At 35.6% G+C, this 27,604-nt stretch overlaps 1 protein-coding gene across 1 annotated transcript in view; it reads left to right on the plus strand.

The window, feature by feature from the left end:
• Positions 1-27,604, plus strand: part of LOC138713919 (dipeptidase 1-like) — a 1,227,883-nt gene that overhangs the window by 425,789 nt on the left and 774,490 nt on the right. The window contains exon 3 of the mRNA XM_069846458.1: positions 12,157-12,189. Within this exon, the coding sequence (XP_069702559.1) occupies positions 12,157-12,189 (33 nt within the window). The remainder of the gene's footprint in view (positions 1-12,156; positions 12,190-27,604) is intronic.

Raw genomic sequence — 27,604 nt, forward strand, 5'->3', positions numbered from 1 at the left:
TAGAGTGTTAGTTGAGAGGCCGGAGGGAAAAAGACCTTTAGGGAGGTCGAGACGTAGATGGGAAGATAATATTAAAATGGACTTGAGATAGGTGGGATATGATGATAGAGAATGGATTAATCTTGCTCAGGATAGGGAACGATGGCGGGCTTATGTGAGGGCGGCAATGAACCTCCGGGTTCCTTAAAAGCCAGTAAGTAAGTACCACCACTATCACCACCACCATCGCCAAAACCTCAACCACCTCCACTACCACCAGTACTAAATAAAAAAAAAAAAACTAAATTTTGAAGGAGAGGCAATAATTATTCTGCTGAGATTCTATCTTCAAGTGAAGAAGAGGCATTTATAAAAGCTTGCCATGCCCGGTAGAAACATGCCACAAGACTGGAAGTTCATAAAATAGGTGCAGATGGCAAAATCTGTCGGATTATGGATGAAACTAAAAATCAACAGGAATGTGATAAGAGCCGCTCTATTTATTATTATTTTTTTGCTCATTGAAGTAGGCCCTTAAAGCTCGTGCTCTCAGTCCACGAGATCCTTGTATCTACACCCTTCGGATACATTTCATGTACGGCAATGAATCTCGCTGCATTCATTTGGAATCAGTTCACGTTTCCTATACGTACACGAGGAATACAAAATAAAAACCCTTCCTATTACAGTCGAACGTGATCTTTGCCTGTTCATTTGTGAGATTACCCCAGAGGCATAACCAATCAGATTCGTCGGTTTGATTAATAAATTTAGCAACATTGCAGTTCTGTTTTCAAGAAAATTAGAGGCGAATATATTCGTGAGTTTACACGAAAAATTATAGTTCAAATAACAAGAAACAAATATCTCAGCCTGCAGGTTATGATCATTGTGGACTGTAGTATTTTATTTATTTAATAATCAACTACTTATGATAATATAAAGTATGATGTTCTTTCTTTAAACAACTGATCACAATTCATCGGTAGTGTATCCGATGTGTATTAGTGTATTAGTGTTCTAGTGTATTCGTTCAGCTAACGCATGGCCTATCTATATACAGGGTGTTTCAAAAATACGGGGCATAATTTCAGGTATGTATTTCCCACATGTAGACAATCAAAATAGTTCATTACAACATGTGTCCGGAAATGCTTCATTTCCGAGTTATGGCCTTCACAACATTGAAATTCACCGGAACGTTTATCTTTCCGCAGGTCGTTGCCGTCAAAGCAGACATTAAGAGGGCACTCTGACAGTTCATTCCGAGGCGAAGGTTACATTCAGTGTTGTGTAGGCGTTAGACTGTGCGACATGTATTCAAATCAAGAGCTGGCAGAGATACACTTCATGTACGGTAAGGCGGACGGCAATGCTGCGCTGGCTCGTCGTTTGTACCAGGAGAGGTACCCACAGCGACAATGTCCAGATCGGAAGACATTTGTACGTCTCCATTACCGTCTGTGCGAGTATGGAAAATTTAACTGTCCTGGTTTGGGAAGGGGACGACCAAGATCTACAACTCCAGAAGTACAGGAGGAGATTCTGGAGGCTGTGAACATGACTCCTTCTATCAGCACACGAAGGGTAGCGTTGCAAGTCAATGTTCCTCATACGCCTGTCTGGAGACTGTTGAAAGAGTATCAATTGTATCCTTATCATTTGCAACGTGTACAGGCCCTGTCACCAGCAGATTACCCTGCACGAGTTAGGTTCTGTCAGTGGTTCTTGCAGCAGTGTGGTGTAAATCCGAACTTTCCTGCCTTAGTATTATTTACAGATGAAGCACAGTTCACACGAGATGGCATAACAAATTTCCACAATCAGCATGTATGGGCGTATGAAAACCCACGCGCAACTGTTACATCTCATCACCAGGTGCGGTTCTCCTTCAACATGTGGGCCGGTATCATTGATGATCGATTAGTTGGACCCCATGCACTTGTAAACAGATTTACGGGGCAGGCGTAACACAAACTTCCTGGAAAACACCACACCTCATGTTTTAGAAGACACTCCACTGATCAATCGGCAACATATTCACTTCTTGCATGATGACGCTCCTGCACACTTCAGTCGTACGGCTCGCCGGTACTTGAATCGAAGGTTTCCTGATCGATAGATAGGTAGAGGTGGCCCAATTGCTTGGCCTCCACGCTCACCTGATCTGAACCGTCTCGATTTCTACTTGTGGGGCCATTTAAAATCGCTGGTTTATTTGTCTCCGGTGCCTGATTTGGAATCCCTTCGGAATCGAATTGTGGCATGTTCTGAGGACATACGCAATACTCCTGGAGTTTGGGATCGTGTTCGCAGGCCAATGAGACATCGATGTGAGGTCTGTATTCAAGCAGGAGGTGGACATTTTGAACATCTTCTGTAATGACAACGACCTGCGGAAAGAAAAACGTTCCGGTGAATTTCAATGTTGTGAAGGCCATAACTCGGAAATGAAGCATTTCCGGACACATGTTGTACTGAACTATTTTGATTGTCTACATGTGGGAAATGCATACCTGAAATTATGCCCTGTATTTTTGAAACACCCTAATAGTCCATAATTTGAACTGGTAATGAAAATTACGGGAAAATGGCTGAACGGATTTTAATGAAAGACCCGTCATTTTGAAGCTTGGCATCCAAGGATTTTCAGAAAAATAGTAACTTTCAGTGAAGCGGTAATTTTTCTACATAATTTTCCTAATTTCCAAAATCCATCTTTCGTCACTTTCGAGAACGAATTGCATTTCAGTATAAAACAAAAAACACACACACACACACACTACAATAAACATTAGAGTATTACACGAAGGCCATGACCTGCAGGATTTCTGACATATCTAGAGCTCAAATTCAATTGGTTATTAAAAACTTCAAGACTTACTAAAAATAATTCACAGGTCTGATTCTGCGGTGTGTAATTTTCTGAGTACAGCTGTGTATTGGATATTGAAATCTACAAAACCAGAGGTGGTTTGATGACATTATTACCGTTATAAATGAAATATTATTGTAGTTAATGCCATGATGTGACTATTTTTATTAATTATACATATTAAAGTTATATTGATAATATGAAAGACAAACGTTTTGTGGTTATATAAGTAGATGTAGAGAATGTCTTAAATTAGATCTTCATTTCTATAATTTACTGAGTGGCGGATGTATGTAAGATAATAGTATTGTTATTAAAACTCAAATATTTTTATAGTTATTAATCAAGTGGTGTTGGGTCTTTTTCATATACTTAATGGCGGTGTAGTGTAGATATTGATATGTGTCGTTGTCTTCAGTATTGGCTCGAGAGAGCGCAAAAATTACAGTTCCTAAGGAAAGACCAAAAGGTATTACTTACTGATAAAATAAGAGGCCTACAAAATTTTGCAGTCTCCCGATCATTTCAGCAAGATCTCTTAGCAGGGTAAAATGATTTTACCCTCCACATTTCAAGCTCTACATGCAGCAGCTATACCAAGATGCTATGTCTATTGTTCGAAAGCATAGCAAACCTGACATTTTTTTTAACTTTCACCTACAATCCACAATGACTTGAAATAGCTATTGCTTTACTCCCATATGAAAAACCCACTGATCGTCCTGACATTGTTACTTGCGTTTTCGCTTTGAAACTCAAAAACAGAATGTGGATAGATTAAAGAAAAAGTATTTGGCATAAAAATCCATTCAGAGGGAGTATGTTTCATTATTATGGAAGCAAATAACTTTCAGAATGTCTGGTATTCTTCGTTGAAAATAAATCTGAAAAATTTTTATTTGAACGTCTAATGAATTTAGTTTGCAGCATTTGCTGCACAAGCCACTGGTATTAATTAATTTTGTGCGAGATCGTGCGTATTTGCTTGTTTTCCGCACAGAACCAATACGCGGTAAGTGTGAAATACCACATTCAGTATTCCCAACGTAACACACATAACAATTTCCCTCTTCTTACCGCTTAAGCGCGACATTCATTTTACTGCTTTAGGCTTTTAACATATTATTTTTAGAGACGTTTAACATAGTAATAATTATAAATTGGAAACTTACCACTGCAATTTCACCTAAATTGCAATGTTAATTATTGTTTTTAAATATTTGCAAAAATTAAGTAAAGTCTACTACTCCACGAAACTTATTGCATTCCTGATACAAGTAGCATTAAGGAAGCCGTGAAAAAATCAACAAGATTCCAGATGCCGATGTTATTACTGCAATATGTTATATAAATAATATTGTTAAAATATTAAAATGAAAAATAAATCATTACATAACCTTACCGTTTGTTTTAAGTTCGCATTTATAGACTGGGGGAAAAAATGACAGACGTATATCACGGCCTGCTGGAGTATAGTAAACACAGAAAACATTTTATAGCAACAATGTTAAAGAAAGATATTTTGGTTTTCCGAAGTTGCCGTCATTAAACAGAAACCAACATGGAGATTTCATTGCAACTAATTAGAAATTCGTCTTTCAGGTATGTAATAAACGATCTTCGCACAAAATAATGTACGATACACGAGCGGTATGTTTATTTTAAGTTCTCGGAAATTAAAAAAGCTCAACTACGTTTCGCTTTTTCAATCTTTTCCTCGAAGATAAAAACGTCAACACACCGCTCTTGTAACGTATATTACTATTATCCTATAACAACCTTCGTGTTTTTTTTTAATACGGTACTTTTGTCAGTATCACTTATTTGTAGTTCTTACAATTTACATCTTTGTTTTTCTAGTTTACTTTAAGGTTCTCTTGAAGCTAATATTCATTGTAAATAAGGAGACGCAATTCAGACAACGGTTGGTGTCTAGCCTGGGTCCGTTTTTAAGCTCTCGGTAAATATTGGAAGACCCCGTACAGCAAAGAAACAACTCACAATCCACCCCCACATCTGTATACATGTACTTAGTGAAGAGAATATCTGGTAAACACTCTAGAGAGATAGAGTGCGAAGTTGGAGCAAATCTGAGAATTTATAGTTTCTGTATTGAAGACTTTGCTTCCGTCTGGCAGAGGAATTAATGTTCCACGCCGAGAAACAGAGTCAAACGCAGGTCTGCAGCTAGCTAATAGAGCGAGACGAAACTTTAATAGTTCGCTACAGAGGCGCTAGATCTCGATACCAGTCAGTGTTCTTGACGTTTAATGTGATGGACAAGTTTGGCTGCGTTCGTATAGTGTGACAGGCAGAAACTTGTCAATCCTTCTGTAGGTTGTAAAATATCTACTAGGGCAACAATAAGAAATATAAATGACACTGGGAAGGAAATTAAACGCAGAATAAATATGGGAAATGCGTGTTATTATTCGGTTGAGAAGCTTTTGTCATCCAGTCTGCTCTCAAAAAAAGATGAATGTTAGAATTTGTAAAACAGTTATATTACATGTTGTTCTATATGGTTGTGAAACTTGAATTTTCACTTTGCAGAGGAACAGAGGTTAAGGGTGTTTGAGAATAAGGTGCTTAGGAAAATGTTTGGGGCTAAGAGGGATGAAGTTACAGGAGAACGGAAAAAGTTACACAACACAGAACTGCACGCATTGTATTCTTCACCTGACATAGTTAGGAACATTAAATCCAGACATTTGAGATGGGCAGGGCATGTAGCACGTATGGGGGAAACCAGAAATGCATATAGAGTGTTAGTTGGGAGGCCGGAGGGAATAAGACCTTTGGAGAGGCCGACACGTAGATGGGAGGATAATATTGAAATGTATTTGAGGGAGGTGGGATGTGATTGTAGAGACTGGATTAATCTTGCTCAGGATAGGGACCATTGGCGGGCTTATGTGAGGGCGGCAATGAACCTACGGGTTCCTTAAAAGCCATAAGTATTATTATTATTATTATTATTATTATTATTATTATTATTATTATAACTTACTTACTTACTTACTTACTTACTGGCTTTTAAGGAACCCGGAGGTTCATTGCCGCCCTCACATAAGCCCGCCATTGGTCCCTATCCTGAGCAAGATTAATCCAGTCTCTACCATCATATCCCACCTCCCTCAAATCCATTTTAATATTATCTTCCCATCTACGTCTCGGCCTCCCTAAAGGTATTTTTCCCTCCGGTCTCCCAACTAACACACTATATGCATTTCTGGATTCGCCCATACGTGCTACATGCCCTGCCCATATCAAACGTCTAGATTTAATGTTCCTAATTATGTCAGGTGAAGAATACAATGCGTGCAGTTCTGTGTTGTGTAACTTTCTCCATTCTCCTGTAACTTCATCCTTCTTAGCCCCAAATATTTTCCTAAGCACCTTATTCTCAAATGCCCTTGATCTCTGTTCCTCCCTCAAAGTGAGAGTCCAAGTTTCACAACCATAAAGAACAACCGGTAATATAACTGTTTTATAAATTCTAACGTTCAGATTTTTTGACAGCAGACTGGATGATAAAAGCTTCTCAACCGAATAATAACACGCATTTCCCATATTTATTCGGTGTTTAATTTCCTCCCGAGTGTCATTTATATTTGTTACTGTTGCTCCCATGTATTTGAATTTTTTCACCTCTTGGAAGGATAAATTTCCAATTTTTATATTTCCATTTCGTGCAATATCCTCGTCACGAGACATAATCATATACTTAGTCTTTTCGGGATTTACTTCCAAACCTATCTCTTTACTTGCTTCAAGTAAAATTCCCGTGTTTTCCCTAATCGTTTGAGGATTTTCTCGTAACATATTCACTTCATCCGCATAGACAAGCAGCTGATGTAACCCGTTCAATTCCAAACCCTCTCTGTTATCCTGGACTTTCCTAATTTATTTATTTATTTAAATATACATATACAGAATAAAGAATATAATTACAAAACAAACAAGAGAAATAGAAATAAAATAATACAAGCAATATAAAAAGAAGATACAGTAGTATTAACAAAATTTGAGACCGAATGAGCAGCGCTCGTGCTCGGTCGCAGTTCAGATATAATATTAAAATAAAAATAATAATAATATAAATAAATAAGTAAAATAAAATAGGTACTAAAATATAATTACAGCGGCAATGGAATTATATAATATAATATTAACACTAGAGAAGAATAATATCGCACCTGAAAAGTAGGACTAATATATATTTCAAAATTATATAATACAAATATAATATAGGTTGATTAAGTCATACACATAGGCTATAAATTTATTTAATCAAATTGAAGATATTAACACGTTTCTAATTTGGTTGTTATATGTTAGCGGGTTACATGTTAGAAGTTCTGGGTGAAATTTAGTTAAAGCATTGTACAACCGAGGGCCAAAATTTATGCTATGCTTTAGACCAGCAGATGTGAGACATTTAGGTTCTACTAATGTTAAATTAATATTTCGGTTGTGTCATAATTGTGTATCTGTAATACAAACTTATTACGATTTTTATTGAATAATAATAATAGTAATAATAATAATAATAATAATAATAATAATAATAATTTTAGAAAAGCTTCTTTTATTTCACTACCTTATGTCCATGGAAACAATTTGCATATACGAACGTATTTTCAACATCTCATTCATGTCAATGGAAGCCATTGTTTTAGCTGCTACAACATCATAAAGGCTTTTAAAACTATTGTTAACATTGCAACAAGATGTTCATCGGTATCTCACGTTGTTAATTTTCTCCTTTCGAAACCTATGCTTTCTCTGAATGATTTAGTCATATAGGGGAGAGCGGCAAATAAGCAAATGTAACTTCCCACGTTGTATACGCAATTGTGTAGAATTCAAGATTAGAATAACACAGTAGCCTCGATTATGGATCGTTGATCTTCACACACAGCTCCTGCAGGAATTGTAAATAGCAGAATGATTTCCACTGCGTGAGGTAATGTATAACACAATGAACATACAAAATGTTTATCGAAAGATGATCTCTCTTTACTACAGAAATTGTCCACATGAATGATTGGGACAATGGTTAGTGATGCATATATAATACAGAATAATTTACGGTTTCCGAATGAAGCTTTCAAATTATAAACACTAGACTATGTAGATTCTGATGTTTTGATAGAATACTGCCATATTCATACCACTCTGTTTTGATACAAGGTACTTTGCTTTCAAGTTTTTCTCTCCATATTCCAGCCTGCCATTTAGTTCCTTTATGAAGGTAGAAGTGAAGTGTTTCTTAGCCTTACGTACTCAACTTTCATTTGTCCGCTTTTCTTTTGTCTAAAATCTCCATGGTACCACAGCTGACTTTGATATCGCGTTTCCCAGTTTCATGCTATTAGTCCTCTGAGTTTATATTGCGAGCTTCTTTTTTTATTGTCTTGCTCATATGTCTCTGGTTGCCATGGCAGGAATTTACCGCAGTGGTTTCGAATTGATTAAGCAATTTCTTTGTTCTCCGGATCTACAGTTTTAGATTTTAGTCTGTTGCATTTGCTGAAATATCAGCCAGCTGAAAAGAATATTAGAAATAAGAGTTTGGCAAATATACAATGGAGAAATTTTGTAACGAGGAAAAAATAATGACGTAAGCTGTGTATTATCATTGGAATAAAAATAATGTATATGACTTGCAAGGCAAATATGTTGATAAATAACATAATAGTAATATACGTTACAAGAGCGGTATGTTGACGTTTTCATCCGAGAACATGAAAACAAACATACCGCTCGTGTATCGTACATTATTTTGTGCAAAGATCGTTTATTACATACCTGAAAGACGAATTTCTAATTAGTTGCAATGAAATCTCCATGTTGGTTTCTGTTTAATGACGGCAACTTCGGAAAACCAAAATATCTTTCTTCAACTTTGTTGCTATAAAATGTTTTCTGTGTTTACTATACTCCAGCAGGCCGTGATATACGTCTGTCTCTTTTTTTCCCCCAGTCTATAAATGCGAACTTAAAACAAACGGTAAGGTTATGTAATGATTTATTTTTCATTTTAATATTTTAACAATATTATTTATATAACATATTGCAGTAACAACATCGGCATCTGGAATCTTGTTGATTTTTTCACGGCTTCCTTAATGTTACTTGTATCAGGAATGCAATAAGTTTCGTGGAGTAGTAGACTTTACTTAATTTTTGCAAATATTTAAAAACAATAATTAACAGTGCAATTTAGGTGAAATTGCAGTGGTAAGTTTCCAATTTATAATTATTACTATATTGAACGTCTCTAAAAATAATATGTTAAAAGCCTAAAGCAGTAAAATGAATGTCGCGCTTAAGCGGTAAGAAGAGGGAAATTGTTATGTGTGTTACGTTGGGAATACTGAATGTGGAATTTCACACTTACCGCGTATTGGTTCTGTGCGGAAAGCAAGCAAATACTCACGATCTCTCACAAACATATTTTAATTGAAGTAGGCTATTATGTAATAATATATTATACAGGACTAAATGGAAGAGAAGGCCTAATGGCCATAACTACACCAGAATAAATAAACAAATAAATAAATAATAAATAAAAAATGAATTGGTAAGTAAATGAATATAATAAATAAACAAAATATAAATAATTAAATTAATAAGTAAATACATAAATAAACAAATAAATAAATACATAAACATACGAGTATAAATAAATTAGTAAATGAATATAGTAAATAAACAAAAAAATAAATAATTAAATGAATAAGTAAATACATAAATAAACAAATAAATAAATAATTAAATAAATAAATACATAAATATACGAGAACCGTATAAATAAATTAGTAAATGAATATAATAAAGAAACAAAAAATAAATAATTAAGTTAATAAATAAGTGAATAAATAAATAAATGCACAAATAAATAAATGAATAGATAGATAGTTAGGTGAGTAGGTAGTAGATGGATGAATCTATTTGGTTAAATTACGGAGAATCTATTAATATTAATGATACAGCCAGACCTTTCGACATATGACTGGCTGAAATACATACATACATACATATATAATGAAAAAGTATTGATGCCTTCAATTGGATTAAGTAAATTTTTATATACAGGGTGGAAGTGAAATAACCTTTCAGCCTGAAAGGGACGATGGGGTACACGTAAATGAATAGAAAACCTATATTGCGTTTTGTGATTAAATGCACGGTTAATTAGAAAATTAAATTTATTCAAATTATTTTATCCACTGATTACATCCACATTTTAACATTTCTTTGCTGAACGAAATGTTACATTTACGCACATTTAAAGGACAAAACCAAATTTCTTTCAATCATTTATTATGACAATACACACTCTCTTAAATTGACTGAGCATATTGGAAATTAATTCAGTTGCCCTCTCAAAATACACTATATCATATATTTTTTTCTCGAAAAAGAAGCAAAAACGAAAAAAAAAATTGTATTAAACTTTTTGTTTGAAATATCTCAAAGAATAACCTCCTCAAATTAATGACGTTACTTACGGTACACCCTGTATATTTCCAGACCGTATACAATGTCTACGTTGTATGGTGCAGTTACCAAGAATTGTACTAATACCACAGTCTACTATATACAGTCGCGAAGCTTGAGGTGTTTTTTTGCAAATCTCGTGATAAAGCGCCCCAAGCGGTTAGCAACTAGAAACAATAAACTGTCCATGGTCGACTTTGGACTGTGTCGTATTTCTATCGAGTGCTAGCTCGTTGCGTAATTCACATTGATGCTTGTGAAATGTTCGTTATTGGTTGCAATGAAAATGTTAATGGCTAAAATATAATAATTGGAATAATGATATGGGACAAGGAGGAGACGTTTGTAGTGCTATAAATTGTAGCAACAGTAAGAGAAAGAAGCCAGAGTTATCCTTTTTCCGATTTCCGAAAGATTCACAAAGGTTCCTGGGTTTCCACAAGAATGCTGTGCAGAAACAAAACTCTTAATTTTGAAGTTCTCTGTGACTGTTAGAATACATTATATCCTTAAATTTCACAATGAAATGTTTCAGTCTAACCGAAAGGACATTAGATACCGGTTAAAGTTCTGTCACTTAGGCTGCTAAATTTCCAGAGAAATAAAGGTTAGGTCTACTTTTTTTTCAGAGGATAAATTTTTAATTGTAGCTATTAATTTTGTTATTATTTTTATGTGTTATTTTACTAAAGACGTAGAAAAAATTAAGTTTGTTTTAATGAAATTTATTGATCACGTTTTATTTTCAATTCTGGTGGGATTATTATTGCTTAGGCCTACTTTTTTTTTTCAAAGGATATGTTTTTAATTATAGCTGTTAATTTTGTTGTTATTTTTATTTGTTGCTTTACTAGAGACGTAGAAAAAGTCTGTTACAATAAAATTTATTGATCACGTTTTATTTCCAATTCTGGTGTGATTATTATTGCTTAACCTCACCCCGTACGTAAGCCTACACGACAAGTACCGATACACGTAAGTTACTGCATTAATTCATATTTCAATTATTATTGTTGTAAAGGGAAATGCAAATTAATATTTATTGGTTCCATAGTTAATTATCGCTATAATCTTGAATGAGTGAAGCGATTATAGTAAATTTCAGTTCGTTTTGCACAAACAAAAATTATATTAACTTATTTCTTGCGGGTATCTTCGAGTTTATGGCGGAATTTAATATACTTCATTAATATAATAAATTAACTTTATGCATTTAATATTTCAATAATGGAAGGAAGGTGTTAATTTTTCCAAAAGAACACAACGAAAGTGTAACATATTTTGTCGGCTGCTAGGAGAGAGATCTGCGATGATGAGGCGATAGTAGAGATCCTAGTGGTGGGCAACTACCCATGTTTGCATTTTTACTACATATTGAGCTTCGCGACTGTATATAGTAGACTGTGCTAATACGCTATCACCAATTTCCACTACAGTATTAAATTCTATCAATTTCGCGATCTAAAATTCAATGCGACAAGAGAAACAATAATGACCCGTAAATAATATTTTCCGTCACCATAGAAACATGGTTCAAATGCTACTAGATTTGAGTTTTGTATCAGCGTGAAATTTTAAATGAGTTTATTGTATTTATTTTTTATATTATTAAATTATAGAAGTGTAAATAGTGTGTAATACACTTATTGAAGTGTTCATTGCTATCCTCTTGTGATACGCAACATCCGGTAAGCTTTGTGTTACAACCAGTGACACTCGAACATGTAATGAATGCTTTTCAACACAGTTATCTTAATTATAATTTTATTATAAAAATTTCTCTTTTGTTGCAGTTGCATCCAGAAACGGGGAGCTCTAAAGGAATGGTATGTAAAAAACAATATAGTAGCTATAATATTGATTTGAAATTTCCTTGTTTGATGCTTATAAAGATTGTGGGGGGGGATATTAGTAATATGAAGTCTACTTATGTAAAATATGATCGAGCTTTAGTCGTTCCTCTTATAGAATCGATATGGCGTAAATAATCTATATAAGTATTAGTCTATTAATATCCCGAAATCGTGTTACAAAAATTCAACACGTGTTTTACAGTTCCGGATTTATTTATTGTGTTTTTAAAACGTACGGCGTTGTGAAAGCAGTGGGTTGATATAAATGGGTTTTATTAAACAAATCTCGTCTCGTACTTCACTGCTCTTTATCATTTAAGCGTATTTTAACTTCACACTCTGAGGTTGTTAGAGAGCGGAATGATTAATTTCAGACCTACACGAGTCCCTAGATTTGGCACCTATTGTTATTCTAATTACTATTTTTTGTAATAGGAATATACTCTTACTATCTGTGGAATTTCCCCAGAATATTATTCCAAAACTCATTACCGAGTGCAAGTATGCAAAGTATATTGTTTTTAAGGTATTGATATTTACTATCTTTTGCATAGATCTAATAGCAAAACAAGCTGAATTTATTTTGGGGGTAATTTCTTTAATATGATTTTTCCAATTTAACACAGTATCGATTTTTAAGCCAAGAAATTTGGTTGTTGTTGTTTCTAATAGCGATCTATTATTAATTATTGCGCTAGAAATTTGCGACGTTGAATTTGGACAGGATTTAAATTGAATTATGTTAGTTTTGTTACAATTTAATACTAATTTATTGACTGAGAACCAGTCACATATTTTGAGGAGAATTTCCTCTGCTGTAGATTGGAATGTGTTGGAGTTATTGGCTGTAATTACTATACTTGTGTCATCTGCAAATAATATGGGATGACCTGCGTCTTTTATTAGGGGGGCAAGATCATTTATAAACACTAGAAAAAGTAGGGGGCCTAATATTGATCCTTGAGGAATTCCATTATTAATAGTTCGCCATGCCCAGGTAGAATTCATAGTTGTATTGATTTCGAATTTCTGTTTCCTATCTATGAGATATGAGTGAAACCATTGGTGTGCAACACCTTTAATTCCATAATAATCTAATTTGTGATGATAAGACAAAAGCTTGGAGAGTTATTCTTTCATTTAGTAGCTGTTTTGTATGTCAACCGTGTCTCATTGTAACTGTATTAATATAATCATTAGCACTCCAGTACGACTTTAAGCACACCGCGTATACCGTAGTTTGTCGCATAGGTTTTGAATCACCCTGTATATGTAAAGCCGTTGCTCAGAAAATTATAGAAATGAAGATGTAATGTAAGATATCGCCTATGTTTACTTACTTAACCCAAAAGGTTTCACTTTCATATTATCATGAATAATAGTACAGGGACATCATTTTATTTTTACTTCAATTTTTATTGTACCTGAGTTTTGGAATGTACTTCACTCCCACCCCTTCTACTAGTAAACTTCCAACCGTTCACGACACAGAGCCGAGGGCGCGTAAGCAGTACTGAGTTAGCGAGTGTAGTACGTTCCAGAAATATGTTAGCGTTTTCCAGTGACGAAAGAGCTTTCAATATTGAATCATATTTTCGTACAGGTACTGTCGTCTATTTGCCTACGTCGCATCCCGGTTTCCCCCACCTGCTTCTGTTCGCCCCTCTGTTAAGTGTAATAGCTGGGCTATCTTAGCTCTTTTCTGAAAACCTTAATTTCTGTTAGGAATTGGACGTCTACGTAATATTATACAACTGTTTAAAATAACTTAAATAAAAGGGCCTCGTTAAGTAATTAACTGTCATGTGATCCCCCCCCCCCCCTTTCTACGAACCTGCGACAAAACCACTTGGACGGACAGTAGATAGCATTTCTGAGTAATTTTATCTTTCGGATCGGGCAGAAGTGAAGATTGAATTTACACTACGTAAGGTACTCTTTTATAGAGTAGGTACGGAATTATTTCAACATGTGTTACTCGTATGAAGGACGAAACTGGTAATTGGAATTAGGTACAATAGTCTATAGTGCGATAATATACACAAAAGAACTGAAGCCTGTATCGAAATGAACGGCCACCATTTTCAAAAATGTGTTTAAATATCCATATTATGATTATTTTTCAATTTAACTTCATTTTCTATATTGTACGCTAATGTGTTGTAGACAGTATAATATACACTGCATAATGAATACGTCCACATGGACAGCTCAGTTCGTGAGTAAAAACACTCATTGTTAATACTGTACTGTATTTTGATTAAACAAAAATCTAATGAAAATTATCAAACTCAAAATTGCGGTATTTCCAAGTTTACATAAATGGATGAACTACTTTTCTTCCCTCCTATACCTAGTAAAGTGATTTGTATTTTACGCCGGTATCATCGAACTCCAGTCGTGGAAGGAGTAGCAAACGGTGTTTCCTGTTTCAATCGTTAATAGAAAGGTACAGTATAGCCAGGTTAATATTAAAAATGTTAGTAAAAATAAAATGATGTCCCTGTATTAATGTGTATCATTAATGACAAATACTCACACCATGGAATTACCTGTAATATTTCATTTTTAATGGTGATAATGTCAACAAACCTTCTCGAGTTTCGTAATTTTTAATAGACTATTCACAGCTGTACTAAGAATACTACACAACAGAGAATCATATCTGTAAATTCATTAAAATATAAGTTTCGTAATAAGATTTGAAGTTGACAGTAAATTAGACAAATGAAAATCGACACATTGGCATTATGATGTCAGAGAATCTGTTGGCACTGCTGTAGGCATGGCCTCCTTGATCATGTTTATTTTATTGTTTTGTTTTATTCTGAAAAGCTATTAGTGCTCAAAACTGACGGGAGATGGATTTTGGAAAATAGGAAAATTACGTAGGAAAATTGACATTTCACTGAAAACTACTATTTTTCCTCAAATCCTTGGATGGCAAGCTTCAAAATGAGGGATCCTTCATTAAAATTCGTTCAGACGTTTTCCCGTAATTTCCATTACCAGTTCAAATTATATAAATAGATAATCATTAGCACTCCGGTTTGACTTTAAGGACAGCGTGTAGCTTTGTGTAGTACAGAATCTCTTCGTGCGTAGATGTTGGCTCAGCGAACTCGAAGGCTGATGTTTTGAGTGAAAATACACGGATGAAACGACGCTCGCAAGTTAGTGGTCTGCAGGTTTGCCTACGCGTTCGTCTTGTGTTAGTTCGAACAATGAGACCGCATAGTTCGCCTCGCTTCACCCAAGATGCCTCGCGCCCTTTGACCCGGTCGCGTAATGCAGTTGTGATTTTAATGGCCAGCAGCAGCTGCGGACAGTGCAGACAAGACTGCCTGCCTCGTTTAATGACGAATACGGCCGTGACTGAGCTGGGACATTGATCAATGACGGAGCGGATGTAAAATATGCAATCTGCTGTAATATCACAGTCTAGTATATACAGTCGCGAAGCTTGGGGTGATTTTTTGCATTTCTCGCGGTAGTTGCTAGCCTCTTGGAGCGCTGTGAGTACTAGGAACAATAGACTGTGTCACTGCCATCGTGATCTAATACAGGCCGTAAGGCAGATCACGAAGGGCGGCGTTACAACCATATAAATTAATTGGAATGCATAAAGAGTAACATATATATATATATATATATATATATATATATATATAATTTGAACTGGTAATGGAAATTACGGGAAAACAGCTGGACGGATTTTAATAAATGACCCCTCATTTTGAAGCTTGGAACTCAAAGTTTTTCGGAAAAATAGTAGTTTTCAGTGAAATGTCAATTTTTAAACATAATTTTCCTATTTTCCAAAATCCATCTGTCGTCAGTTTTGAGAACTAGCTAATAGCATTCACGGCCGACTTGATATTCCCTTCGCTTTTTTTGTAAAGGAGAAGCGAAGCGAGCATCAAGTAGGCCGTGTTGCATTTCAGAATAAAACAAAACACATAGGCTACGAAGATCATGATCTGCAAGAATGCTGACATATTTAGAGCTCAAATTAAATTGGTTATTAAAAACTTAACTTACTAAAAATTCTGTGGTGTGTAATTTTCTGGGTACAGCTGTATATTGGATATCAAAAACTACAAAACTTGAGGTGGTTTGATGATATTATTACCATTAGAAATGAAATATTATTGTAGTTAATGCCATGATGTGACTATTTTTCATTAATTATATATATATATATATATATATATATATATATATATATATATTAATGCTATATTTATGATATGAAAGTGAAACGTTTTGGGGTTATGTAAGTAGATGTAGAGAATAACTTAAATTAGATTTTGATTTCTATATTTTACTGAGTGGCGGCTATATATTATATATAGTATATGTTACTGAAAACTATAAAACTTACGTAAGATAATAATATTATTAAAAATCAAATATTTTTACAATTATTAATCAAGTGGGGTTGGGTTTTTTTCATATATTTAATGACGGTGTGGTGTAGATATTTATATGCGTGGTTCTCTTCAGTATTGGCTCGAGAGAGAATCTTTCATTGTTATGGAAGCAAATAACTTTCCGAATGTCTGGTATTCTTCATTGAAAATAAATCTGAAAAATGTTTATTTGAACGTCTAATGAACTTAGTTTGCAGCATTTGCTGCACAAGTCACTAGTATATATATATATATATATATATAATTTGAACTGGTAATGGAAATTACGGGAAAACGGCTGAACGGATTTTAATGAGTGGCCCCTCATTTTCATGCCTGGCATCCAAAGTTTTTCGGAAAAGTAGTAGTTTTCAGTGAAATGTCAATTTTCCTACATAATTTTCCTACTTTCCAAAATCCATCTGTTGTCAGTTTTGAGAACTAATTTTATCGAATCACGGCCGACTTGATTCAATTTCAGAACAAAACACACACTACAATAAACAATAGGTTATTACACGAAGGCCATGACCTGCAGGATTGCCGACATATTTAGAGCTCAATTCAATTTGTTATTAAAAACTTATTCTGCAGTGTATAATTTTCTAAGTGCAGCTGTGTATTGGATATTCAAATCTACGAAACTTGAGGTGGTTTGATGACATTATTGCCATTAGAAATTAAATATTATTATAGTTAATATCATGATGCATCTATTTTTCATTAATTGTACATAATATTGATGCTATATTGATGACATGAAAGTGAAACGTTTTGTGGTTATGTAAGTAAATGTAGAGAATATCTTAATTTAGATATTCATTTCTATAATTTACTGAGTGCCTGTTATATATAACTACAAAACTTAAGTAAGATAATAATATTGTTATTAAAAATTAGATATTTTTATACTTATTAACCCAGCGGGGTTGGGTCTTTTTCATATACTTAATGGCGGAGTAGTGTAGATATTGATATGTGTCGTTGTCTTCAGTATTGGCTCGAGAGAGCGCAAAAATTACAGTTCCTAAGGAAAGATCAAAAGGTATTACTTACTGATAAAATAAGAGGCCTAGAAAATTTTGTAGTCTCCAGATCATTTCAGCAAGATCTCTTAGTAGGATAAAATGATTTTACGCTCTACATTTCAAGTTCTACATGCAGCTGCTATACGAAAATGCTATTGTTCGAAAGCTTAACAAACCTGACATTTTTTTTTTAATTTTTGCCTACAATCCACAATGAACTGAAATAGCTACTGCTGTCGTCCTGACATTGATACTTAGTTTTCGCGTTGAAACTCAAAACTGAAGTTGGATAGTTCAAGAAAAAGTATTTGTCCTAAAAAAATCCATTCAGAGGGAGTATGTTTCATCATTATGGAAGCAAATAACTATCAAAAAGACAAGTATTGTTCATTGAAAATAAATCTGAAAAATTTTTATTTGAACGTCTAACGAACTTAGTTTGCAGCAGCATTTGCTGCACAAGCCACTAGTTTTAATTATAAAATGTAGTGTAATTGATTTAAAAAAATTTAAAACAATGATTAGGGGACACTTCAGACATAATTCCTTGCGAGTTAAGGTGTAACATTATTTTTGGTTTGAAAATTACGTTCTTCGTATGTGTATAGACCTACCTGCCTTTATTTCGATTAAATATTGCGAAATTATTGTACATTCATTTATGCACGATTCAATAATTTTCAGTTACACCGCACGGATATTTAGATATGTTGAAATTATAGGTTATATTTACTGTACCAGTTGCCCCTTTCTGTCTAATTTTAGTGGTCTCCAATGTCCTGTCACTACATATGTATGTTATGTCATATGGAAATTATAGGTTATGTTTACTATATTTAACTTATATTTCTGTATTCGCAATTATACATTATAGTTAAACATAATGTCATGTATGACATCCGTCACATTATGTTTGTCTGTATTTTAATACTGTACTGAATTATTGTATTTATCTACTACCTAAGAGACGAAGTAACATAATCGTAACAATTTCATAGGAGTGGTATGGTAAATTTCCTGTCTACAATTAAGGAAGGTTGATGTGCTAAATTGAAATCACAATATAAATTCGTTTTTATTGAACCTCAAAATAACTTCCATTCTAAACTTAAAATGTTGACGCGAACAGATTATGTTAACATGTAAAATTCTCTTCACATTAAAATAACACAGTTTTGTAATTATTTCTGCAACATATTATGCAACAAGAAGTAAAGGGAACTTATGGACACATTACATTAAATAAAACTTAGCTATGACACGCAATAAAGTTATAATATAATAATTCACTGAGCTCCATACACTGAAATAGAAAACCCGAACATACATTACGGCCTGGTCTAGATCGAAAAGGCATTGACTGTGCCGTATTTCGCTTTTTTGTGAAAAGTTGTGTAAACTGTGAAATGTTCTTTATCGGTTGTAATAACTGTAAATGGCTAAAATACAATAATTTTAGTAATAATATGGGACAAGGAGACGTTTGTTGCATTATAAATTCTAAGAAAAAGAGGTCAGAATTATCCTTCTTCCGAAAGATGCAGGAAGGTGAGTTTATAAAATATAACATATACTTTATGAAAATAATATCTAAACCTTATGTATTTCGTATTTCAATAGTGGAAGGAAGGTGTTAATTTTTCAAAAGAACACGATATCAAAAGTACAATACATTTTATCGTGTGCTAGGGAAAGAGTCTGTGATGAGGCGATAGTAGCGATCCTGGTGGCTAGCAACTATCTATGGGTGCATATTTGAAATGTCTATGTTTGCATATTTAGTAAGTATTGAGCTTCGTGACTGTATATACTAGACTGTGGTAATATCAAGTACTGACGACGAGAATGTTGGGGAAGGTTCCTCGAGATACCGGTACTTCTGTTTTCCTGTCATCACTCCGCCATTTCTATGTAATTCCCAGTGATATAGTGCCCATGATCATCATATCCATCATCGTCGTCGTCGTCGTCATCATCATCATCATCATCATCAATAACTTCACGTACCTGAAAAGACAAAGTATACGATTATGTCTCGTGACCAGAACATAGTACGAAATGGAAATATAAAAACTGGAAATTTATCCTTTGAAGAAGTGGAAAAATTCAAATATCTGGGAGCAACAGTAACGGTCAAGTTTCGGTCCCCAACGGCCAATTCCAACGGACTCCTAACGAATATTCACACGTTTATCACTGGGATTGTGGCGCTGGAAATCAATTTAGAACACTTTTATCTCAGCCACGACACAGTTCAATTTTTATTGTACAATATAAATGCAATTATCACTACAACGACACAATAATTCTTGCAGATAACACAGAAACAACTTCAGAATCGTAATTAACAGTCGCAGTTTCACTTCACTTCCACGAGATGACTCTTGAGTTCCAGCCTATAGGCGTAGCAGGGATGCCAATATCGGCAAATGAAATGAAACTGTGCGGAATTTTACAACAGGTGTGCTAAACGTTAGGGATATTACAATAGGTGTGTAGCACGTTAGGTTAGGTTAGGTGTGTAAGATAATATGAATGGTTACCACAGTTGGCTACACTGCAATAATTCTGCCACTCCACCTAAAATAACGTCACAACGACGGAATATGGCCGCCTTCTTCAAGTACGACGATTTTCCTATATAAGTAAGGAACCTATTTAGGGCGGGTTGTGTGGGACCACAGCTCTCCCAGTGATCACATCGAGTTTCTACTACTCCACACTGCAAAACTGAGGTTTTTAATTCCCTGTAGTGGCAATACATGACTGAAACTAATAAATATAAATGACATCTTCCTTGAAAGAGAGACATTTACAATTAAAACAGAACTGCAATTGTACAAATCACGTACTGGCGCCCTGTAGACCTGGTCCTTAACAAACCCCCACAGGAAAAAATCAGGTGGTGTTAGATCTGGTGATCTGGCAGGCCATGTGATGTACGGTGATCCTCTTCCGATCCATCTTGCAGGGAATTGTTCGTCTAAGAATGTGCGAACCATGTTGGCAAAGTGTGATGGAGCCCCATCTTGCTGGAAAATTGCTCCATCTGGGAGTTGTGGCACAGCATACAGTTGCAACATATCCAGGTACGTGTTTGCAGTGACTGTCTTTTCAGCAAAGAAATAGGGACCAATGATTCTGTCACGCATGATCCCACACCAAACATTCCATTTAGGGGAATCCCGTTGGTGTTCAATTACGACACTTGGATTTTCCGACCCCCAGATGCGACAATTGTGTCGGTTTACTTTTCCACTGACGTGGAAGGTTGCCTCATCTGAGAAACAGACTCGAGTTAGAAATGTGTCGTCATCGTCCACTTTATCCAACATTGTTTCTGCAAAGCGTTTTCGTTCCAGTTTATCATTCGGCGTAATCATCTGATGAAGTTGCAGCTTGTACGCTCACAAACGCAATCTTTTATGGAGCACTGTATGCACTGTTGTTGGTGGGATGTTCAACTGCACACTAGCCTGTCGAATGGATTTCCGCGGGCTTCTCTGAAATGCCTCGCGAATGCGTTCGACATTTTCGTCAGACACTTTACGCTTGGAATGTTTACCTGCATTAGACAACAAACTTCCTGTTTCTCTGAGCTGCCTATCCCATTTCATTATTGAGACGTACGTCGGTACAGCTTCCCTCGGTCTAAGATTGTACTGACGGCGAAACAAGCGCTGTACACGAATTATGGATCTATGTTCTGCTAATGACAGCACACAAAAGGCTTTCTGCTGTGGCGTCCACATGCTGACTGACTAAAGATACGATACGAATTCTCTTATTTAATGATCTGCGCATGCGTGAGTCTTCTAAAAATAAGTAACAACAATGGATTAAAACTTCCCAATTTCCTCTTTACAATGGTACCAATCTTAACCCATTTGCATGCATTGTTATGAAATTATAACTATTTCTTTTATTATACTTATAAGCGGAACACGGTGTATACAGGGACATCATTTTATTTTTACTTCAATTTTTATTGTACCTGAGTTTTTGAATGTACTTCACTCCCACCCCTTCTACTAATGAAGTTTCAACTGTTTTCCAGACAGAATCAAGGCCGCTTATAGTGAACAGCACTGAGTTACTGAGTATAGTACGTTCCAGAAATATGTTCGCGTTTTCCAGTGACGAAAGAACTTTCAATATTGAATCATATTTTCGCACAGGTACTGTCCGTTTGCCTACGTCGCATCCCGATTTCCCCCACCTGCTTCTGCTCGCCCCTCTGTAAAAGCTGGGCTGTCTTAGCTCTTTTCTGAAAACATTAATTTCTGTTAGGAATTGGACGTCTACGTAATATTATACAAGCGTTTAAAATAACTTAAATAAAAGGGCCTCGTTAAGTAATTAACTGTCACGTGATTTCCCTCCTTTCTACGATCCTGCGGCATAACCACTTGGACGGACAGTAGATAGCATGTCTGAGTAATTTTATCTGTGCGGGTCGGGCAGAAGTGAAGATTGAATTTACAGTACGTAAGGTACTCTTTTATAGAGTAGGTACAGAATTATTTCAACATGAGTTATTGGTACGAAGGACGAAACTGGTAATTGGAATTACGTACAATAGTCTATAGTGCGATAATATGCACATTAGAACTGAAGCCTGTATCGAAATGAACGGCCACCATTTTAAAAAATGTGTTTAAATATCCATATTATGATTATTTTTCAATTTAACTTCTTTCTCTATATTGTACGCTAATGTGCTGTAGACAGTATAATATACACTGCATAATGAATACGTCCACATGGACAGCTGAGTTCGTGAGTAAAAACACTCATTGTTAATACTATACTGTATTTTGATTAAACAAAAACCCAATGAAAATTATCGAACTCAAAATCGCGATATTTCCTAGTTTACGTAAATGGATGAAGTACTTTTCTTCCCTCCTATACCTAGTAAAGTGATGTGTTTGTGTTTTACGCCAGTATCATCGAACTCCAGTTGTGGAAGAGGGTAGCGAACGGGTTTTCCGGTTCTCTAAAGGTATAGCCAGGTTAATATTAAAAATGTTAGTAAAAATAAAATGATGTCCCTGTATTACTAAATTAAATTATTTAAATGTCAAGTTCTATGAAACTATATTTCGATGGTGTTTGGGTAAAGGGTGGTAAGTCATAAAAATGAGTTTTGAATTAAATGAAAATTAGACATTGAACCTTTATTGCAAATAATTTTCTACGAAAATAGAATGCATCAAATGCTGGTATTCTTTTGTTTTTTTGGAGTTCCACTTATAGAATTTAACTTCTGTATTTCCTTAGGGAACAAAACTCCATTTGCAAAAAAAAAAAAAAAAAGACAACCCCCTTTACCCGAACAACATCGAATTAACAATTTAAATTGTTAATACTTACACTGCAGCACCATCGTGGTATGGAGCGTTTTGATTGGATAGTAAACATTCAATAACGATTTCAAATTTCGAGTTGCAAACGCCAAACTGTAGCTGGTTTAATTGAACATACGGCGCGGTGTGTACTAACTCAGCGATGTGTCTTTGAAGCACTTCGAAGCCATGTCCTTCGAACTCGCAGCAGCAGTGGTTTCAGATGCACGGCGTGGAATTTACCTTTGTTCTCGCAGCCCTTACTGGAGTCATCAGCACTGTGAATATGCATCATTCGTAATTTCCCTGAACTCTGCAGTATTATGTATTTTGGTTTCATATTCATGCTCGCCCAGGGTTTGAGTCAACTGCTTGATGGTGTCAGCTAATTTGAAGTGCCATCCTTTCTATGGACGGCATTGTGTATGCAAATGTTTACTCTATGGCAGGGATTTTCAGACGTTGGCTCACTGGCAGCAGTGGTAGCAGCTACTGCAAAATGGCACACGTTTGTTACGTCACAATGTAGGTATCGTGGCTAACGAGAAAGACAGGCTAGGCGTGACGTCACATTCTTAGTCATAACGCGGCCAACATTGAACAAATTTATATATAAATGCACGTTTAACAGGAGTTTACTATAGCAATTTTTTGTTTTTAGAACTTTGAACATGTATTTATATTAGACGATTGTCAAGATGGACATGACTAAACCTTGATAACCACCCTTTTCCCTTCCCATTCCTTCCCATTTCCTTTTCCTTTCCTCTTCCCTTTTCATTCCTTCCCATTTCCTTTTCCATTCCCTTTCCTCTTTCCATCCCTTCCCATTTCGTCCCTTTTCCTTTCCTTTTCCACTTCCTCTCCTCTCCCATCCCTTCCCTTTCCCTTTATTCTTTCCTTTCCATTCCTTCCCTTTCCCTTTATCTTTCCCTTCCCATTTCCTTTTCCATTCCCTTTCCCCTTCCCATCCCTTCCCATTCGTTCCCTTTTCCTTTTCTTTTCTTTTTCCTTTTACACTTCCCGTCCCATCCCTTCCCTTTCCCTTTATCCTTCCCTTCCCATTTCCATTCCCTTTTCCCTTCCCATCCCTTCCCTTTTCCTTTTCTTTTCCTTTTCCACTTCCCGTCCCATCCCTTTCCTTTCTCTTTACCCTTCCCAACCCTTCCCATTTCTTCCCTTTTCCTTTCCTTTTCCACTTTCCGTCCCATTCCTTTCCTTTCCCTTTATCCTTCCCTTCGCATCTCTTTCCATTTCTTCCCTTTTCCTTTCCTTTTCCACTTCCCGTCCCGTCCCATCCCTTTCCTTTCTCTTTCCCCTTCCCATCCCTACCCATTTCTTTCCTTTCCTTTTCCCTTTCGAGTTCCCTTTTCGTCCTTCCCTTTCCCTTATCCTTCCCTTCTCATTTCCTTTTCCATTCTCTTCCCATCACTTCCCCTCCCATCCCTTCCCTTTCCCTTATCCTTCCCTTTCCATTCCGTCTCTTTTCCTTTTCCTTTTCCTTTCCACTTCCCTTTTCATCCCTTTCCTTTCCCTTATCCTTCCCTTCCGATTTCCTTTTCCATTCCCTTTCCCCTTCTCATTCCTTCCCATTTCTTCCCTTTTCCTTTCCTTTTCCACTTCCCATCCCATCCCTTGACTTTCCCTTTATCCTTCCCTTCCCTTCCCATTCCTTCCCTTTTCCTTTTCTTTTCCTTTTCCACTTCCCGTCCCATCCCTTCCCTTTCCCTTTACCCTTCCCTTCCCATTACTTCCCTTCCCTTTTCCCTTGCCCTTGCACCGGAACCCAAACCTGACGGCAGGAAGGCAGTTACTGTCGTCAGTCTCGTCTGCTTTGCTGTTGTCTGTCTCTTAAACAAATCTTAACCAGTTTTAACACTAGAAAGAGACGCTTCGAACACTCACACTGCGCTTATTTATTTCCACAACGTTTCGCAGCACTGAACACTTTCATTGAACACCTGATGTTCAGATGTTAAATATTTTCATAGTTTCCAAGAATACAGTAGGTCATGATATTGCGTGATGGCTGTGCGATCAATTAAATATATGTTTATATTATTGATTAATATATTCCCCGAATAGTTTCATTGAAATATCATCTTTTGGATAATTCACTATTTGAAAGTACCTAGTTCAAAATAAAATGTTATAACATAAAAAATTTGTTTAATTTTGCTGTTTCACTGATCATAATTTCTACAGCTACTGTCAAATGTTTACGTATGAATTTCATATTGCAGGAGGCCAAGGCCATAGTAGACCTATAAATAATAGGAATTTAGTAACTTAAATATTCTATTAATTATTTATTAATAGGAGTAATGTAATTATTGCATATATTGTTTTTATTTATTATTTATTTTTGTTCGCGAAATGCGTGCTGGCGAATATTTTCAACAAGTGAGGACTCTTGTGATATTACCTGTAAAATCTCGATCCTCCAACACTGTATGAAGCTCTTCCATTGAATAATCGGCTGTATGTGCTGACGCATAATCCTGTTGGAAAAGTACGAATGTACGTTTCCTTTCCATTAATTCACTGGAATTCTTTTTTTTTTTTTTTTGTAAGTAAATAACGTTTGTGTGAGATCGTGGGTATTTGCTTGTTTTCCGCACAGAACCAATACGCGGTAAGTGTGAAATACCACATTCAGTATTCCCAACATAACACACATAACAATTTCCCTATTCTTACCGCTTAAGCGTCATATTCATTTTACTGCTTTAGGCTTTTAACATATTATTTTTAAAGACGTTCAATATAGTAATAATTATAAATTGGAAACTTACCACTGCAATTGCACTGATTATTGTTTTTAAATATTTGCAAAACTTAAGTAAACTCTACAACACCACAAAAGTTACTGCATTTGTAATGCAAGTAACATTAAGGAAGCCATGAAAAAATCAACAAGATTCCAGACTCATCATAGACTGGGGAAAAAAAAAAGACAGACGTATATTACGGCCTGCTGGAGTATAGTAAACACAGAAAACATTTTATAGAAACAATGTTGAAGATAGATATATTTGTTTTTCAAAGTTGCCGTCATTGAACAGAAACCAAGGTGGAGATTTCATTGCAACTAATTAGAAATTCCTCTTTCAGGTATGTAATAAACGATCTTCGCTCAAAATAATGTACGATACACGAGCGGTATGTTTGTTTTCATGTTCTCGGAAATTAAAAAAGCTCAACTACGTTTCGCTTTTTCAATCTTTTCCTCGAACATGAAAACGTCAACATACCGCTCTTGTAACGCATATTACTCTTTTATTATAACTCCTATCTAGTAATAGTTTTCATTCATGCTCTTAATTTGTCCATTGTATAATAACCGATACTGTTTTCGTAATCAGCGTGTGGAATCCTGCTCAGCGATAATGGGAGGTAATTTGCACACCCAGTAGCTTTCTTACTCTAGTGTTGACAAAGAACGCGTTTGTTGTACTCGTAGCTCCAACGATAAGGGAACTGCCTCGTAGTGATATAGCAATCTTTTTTTTCAGCCTGTAGTTTCCTAGCAACCAACTCTTTCATTTTCCCATCGTATTGCCCTATAATACTATGATACCCGGTCGGATGATAGTCTCTTATTTCACTAAGATATCACTAAGGCCAGACTGAAATTTTTAGTGCAGCTTTTTCAAGTCTTTACCTTACACAACGGGGAAATTATGTAAGTGCAAGTATGCACCGTGTCATGCAGTCATTCTCCACGATATTTGCTTGGCACTTCGAAAGTTGTTGAATGCTTAAGAAGCGTAAAGGGATCCCACTAGCGAGCAATTTCTGTGAGATTTAAGTCGAGACGTTCTATAATGGGCAGCGTTGGTGGTGTGCCAACATGGCGCTCATCGTAAACTTTTATGCATGTTGATATGCAGGCTATTGATTTCGAATACCATCATAATACGCCATCAAGCACAGCTTCCGAGGCTTTCAAGACTGCCATCAGCCATTCATGTTGTTAAACTCAATGGTCGAGTAGCGCCATATTGTGGCGCATTTCAATGAACATTTTCTGCTACAGGGTTTCCGATATATCTACGAAACGACAGAGCGGAATGAAGGATTGTAAATAAACGTGGTTAACAGCGATTTTAATATATGTAAGGTTACTCAAAAGTAAGTTCCCATTTTGTCAAAGTTTGATTCCACAGAAATAAAACCACCAATTTGTACGTAAAGAAACAAGAAACCTTGGAAGACCACAGAAGAAAATTCTTGGTCTCATATGAGACCGAAACGGGCCAATCTGTAGGCCAATTCCTTGGAAGTTACATGAAGGTGATGATGATGATAATGATGATATATTAATTTTGTTAAAAAAATTACAGACCTGATGAAAAAAATAATCAAAGACCTAGACATCTGGTTGAACGTACCAGCGCTCTTACCAACTGAGCTACCCGGGACCTCTACTCGACACCGTGGTCACGGGATCGATACCCGGCCCCGGAACAATTTTTCCCTTGAAATTATTCAAATCTGCGTTACAGGGAGCTTTACCTGAAAGACTAGATTTGCAAAGGCCTAGACTAACAAGCATCCTTTACATTACAATACAAATTTGACGTAAAAATTAAAACCT

This window comes from Periplaneta americana, chromosome 14 (assembly GCF_040183065.1).
Source record: "Periplaneta americana isolate PAMFEO1 chromosome 14, P.americana_PAMFEO1_priV1, whole genome shotgun sequence".
In the NCBI taxonomy this organism is placed as follows: domain Eukaryota; kingdom Metazoa; phylum Arthropoda; class Insecta; order Blattodea; family Blattidae; genus Periplaneta; species Periplaneta americana.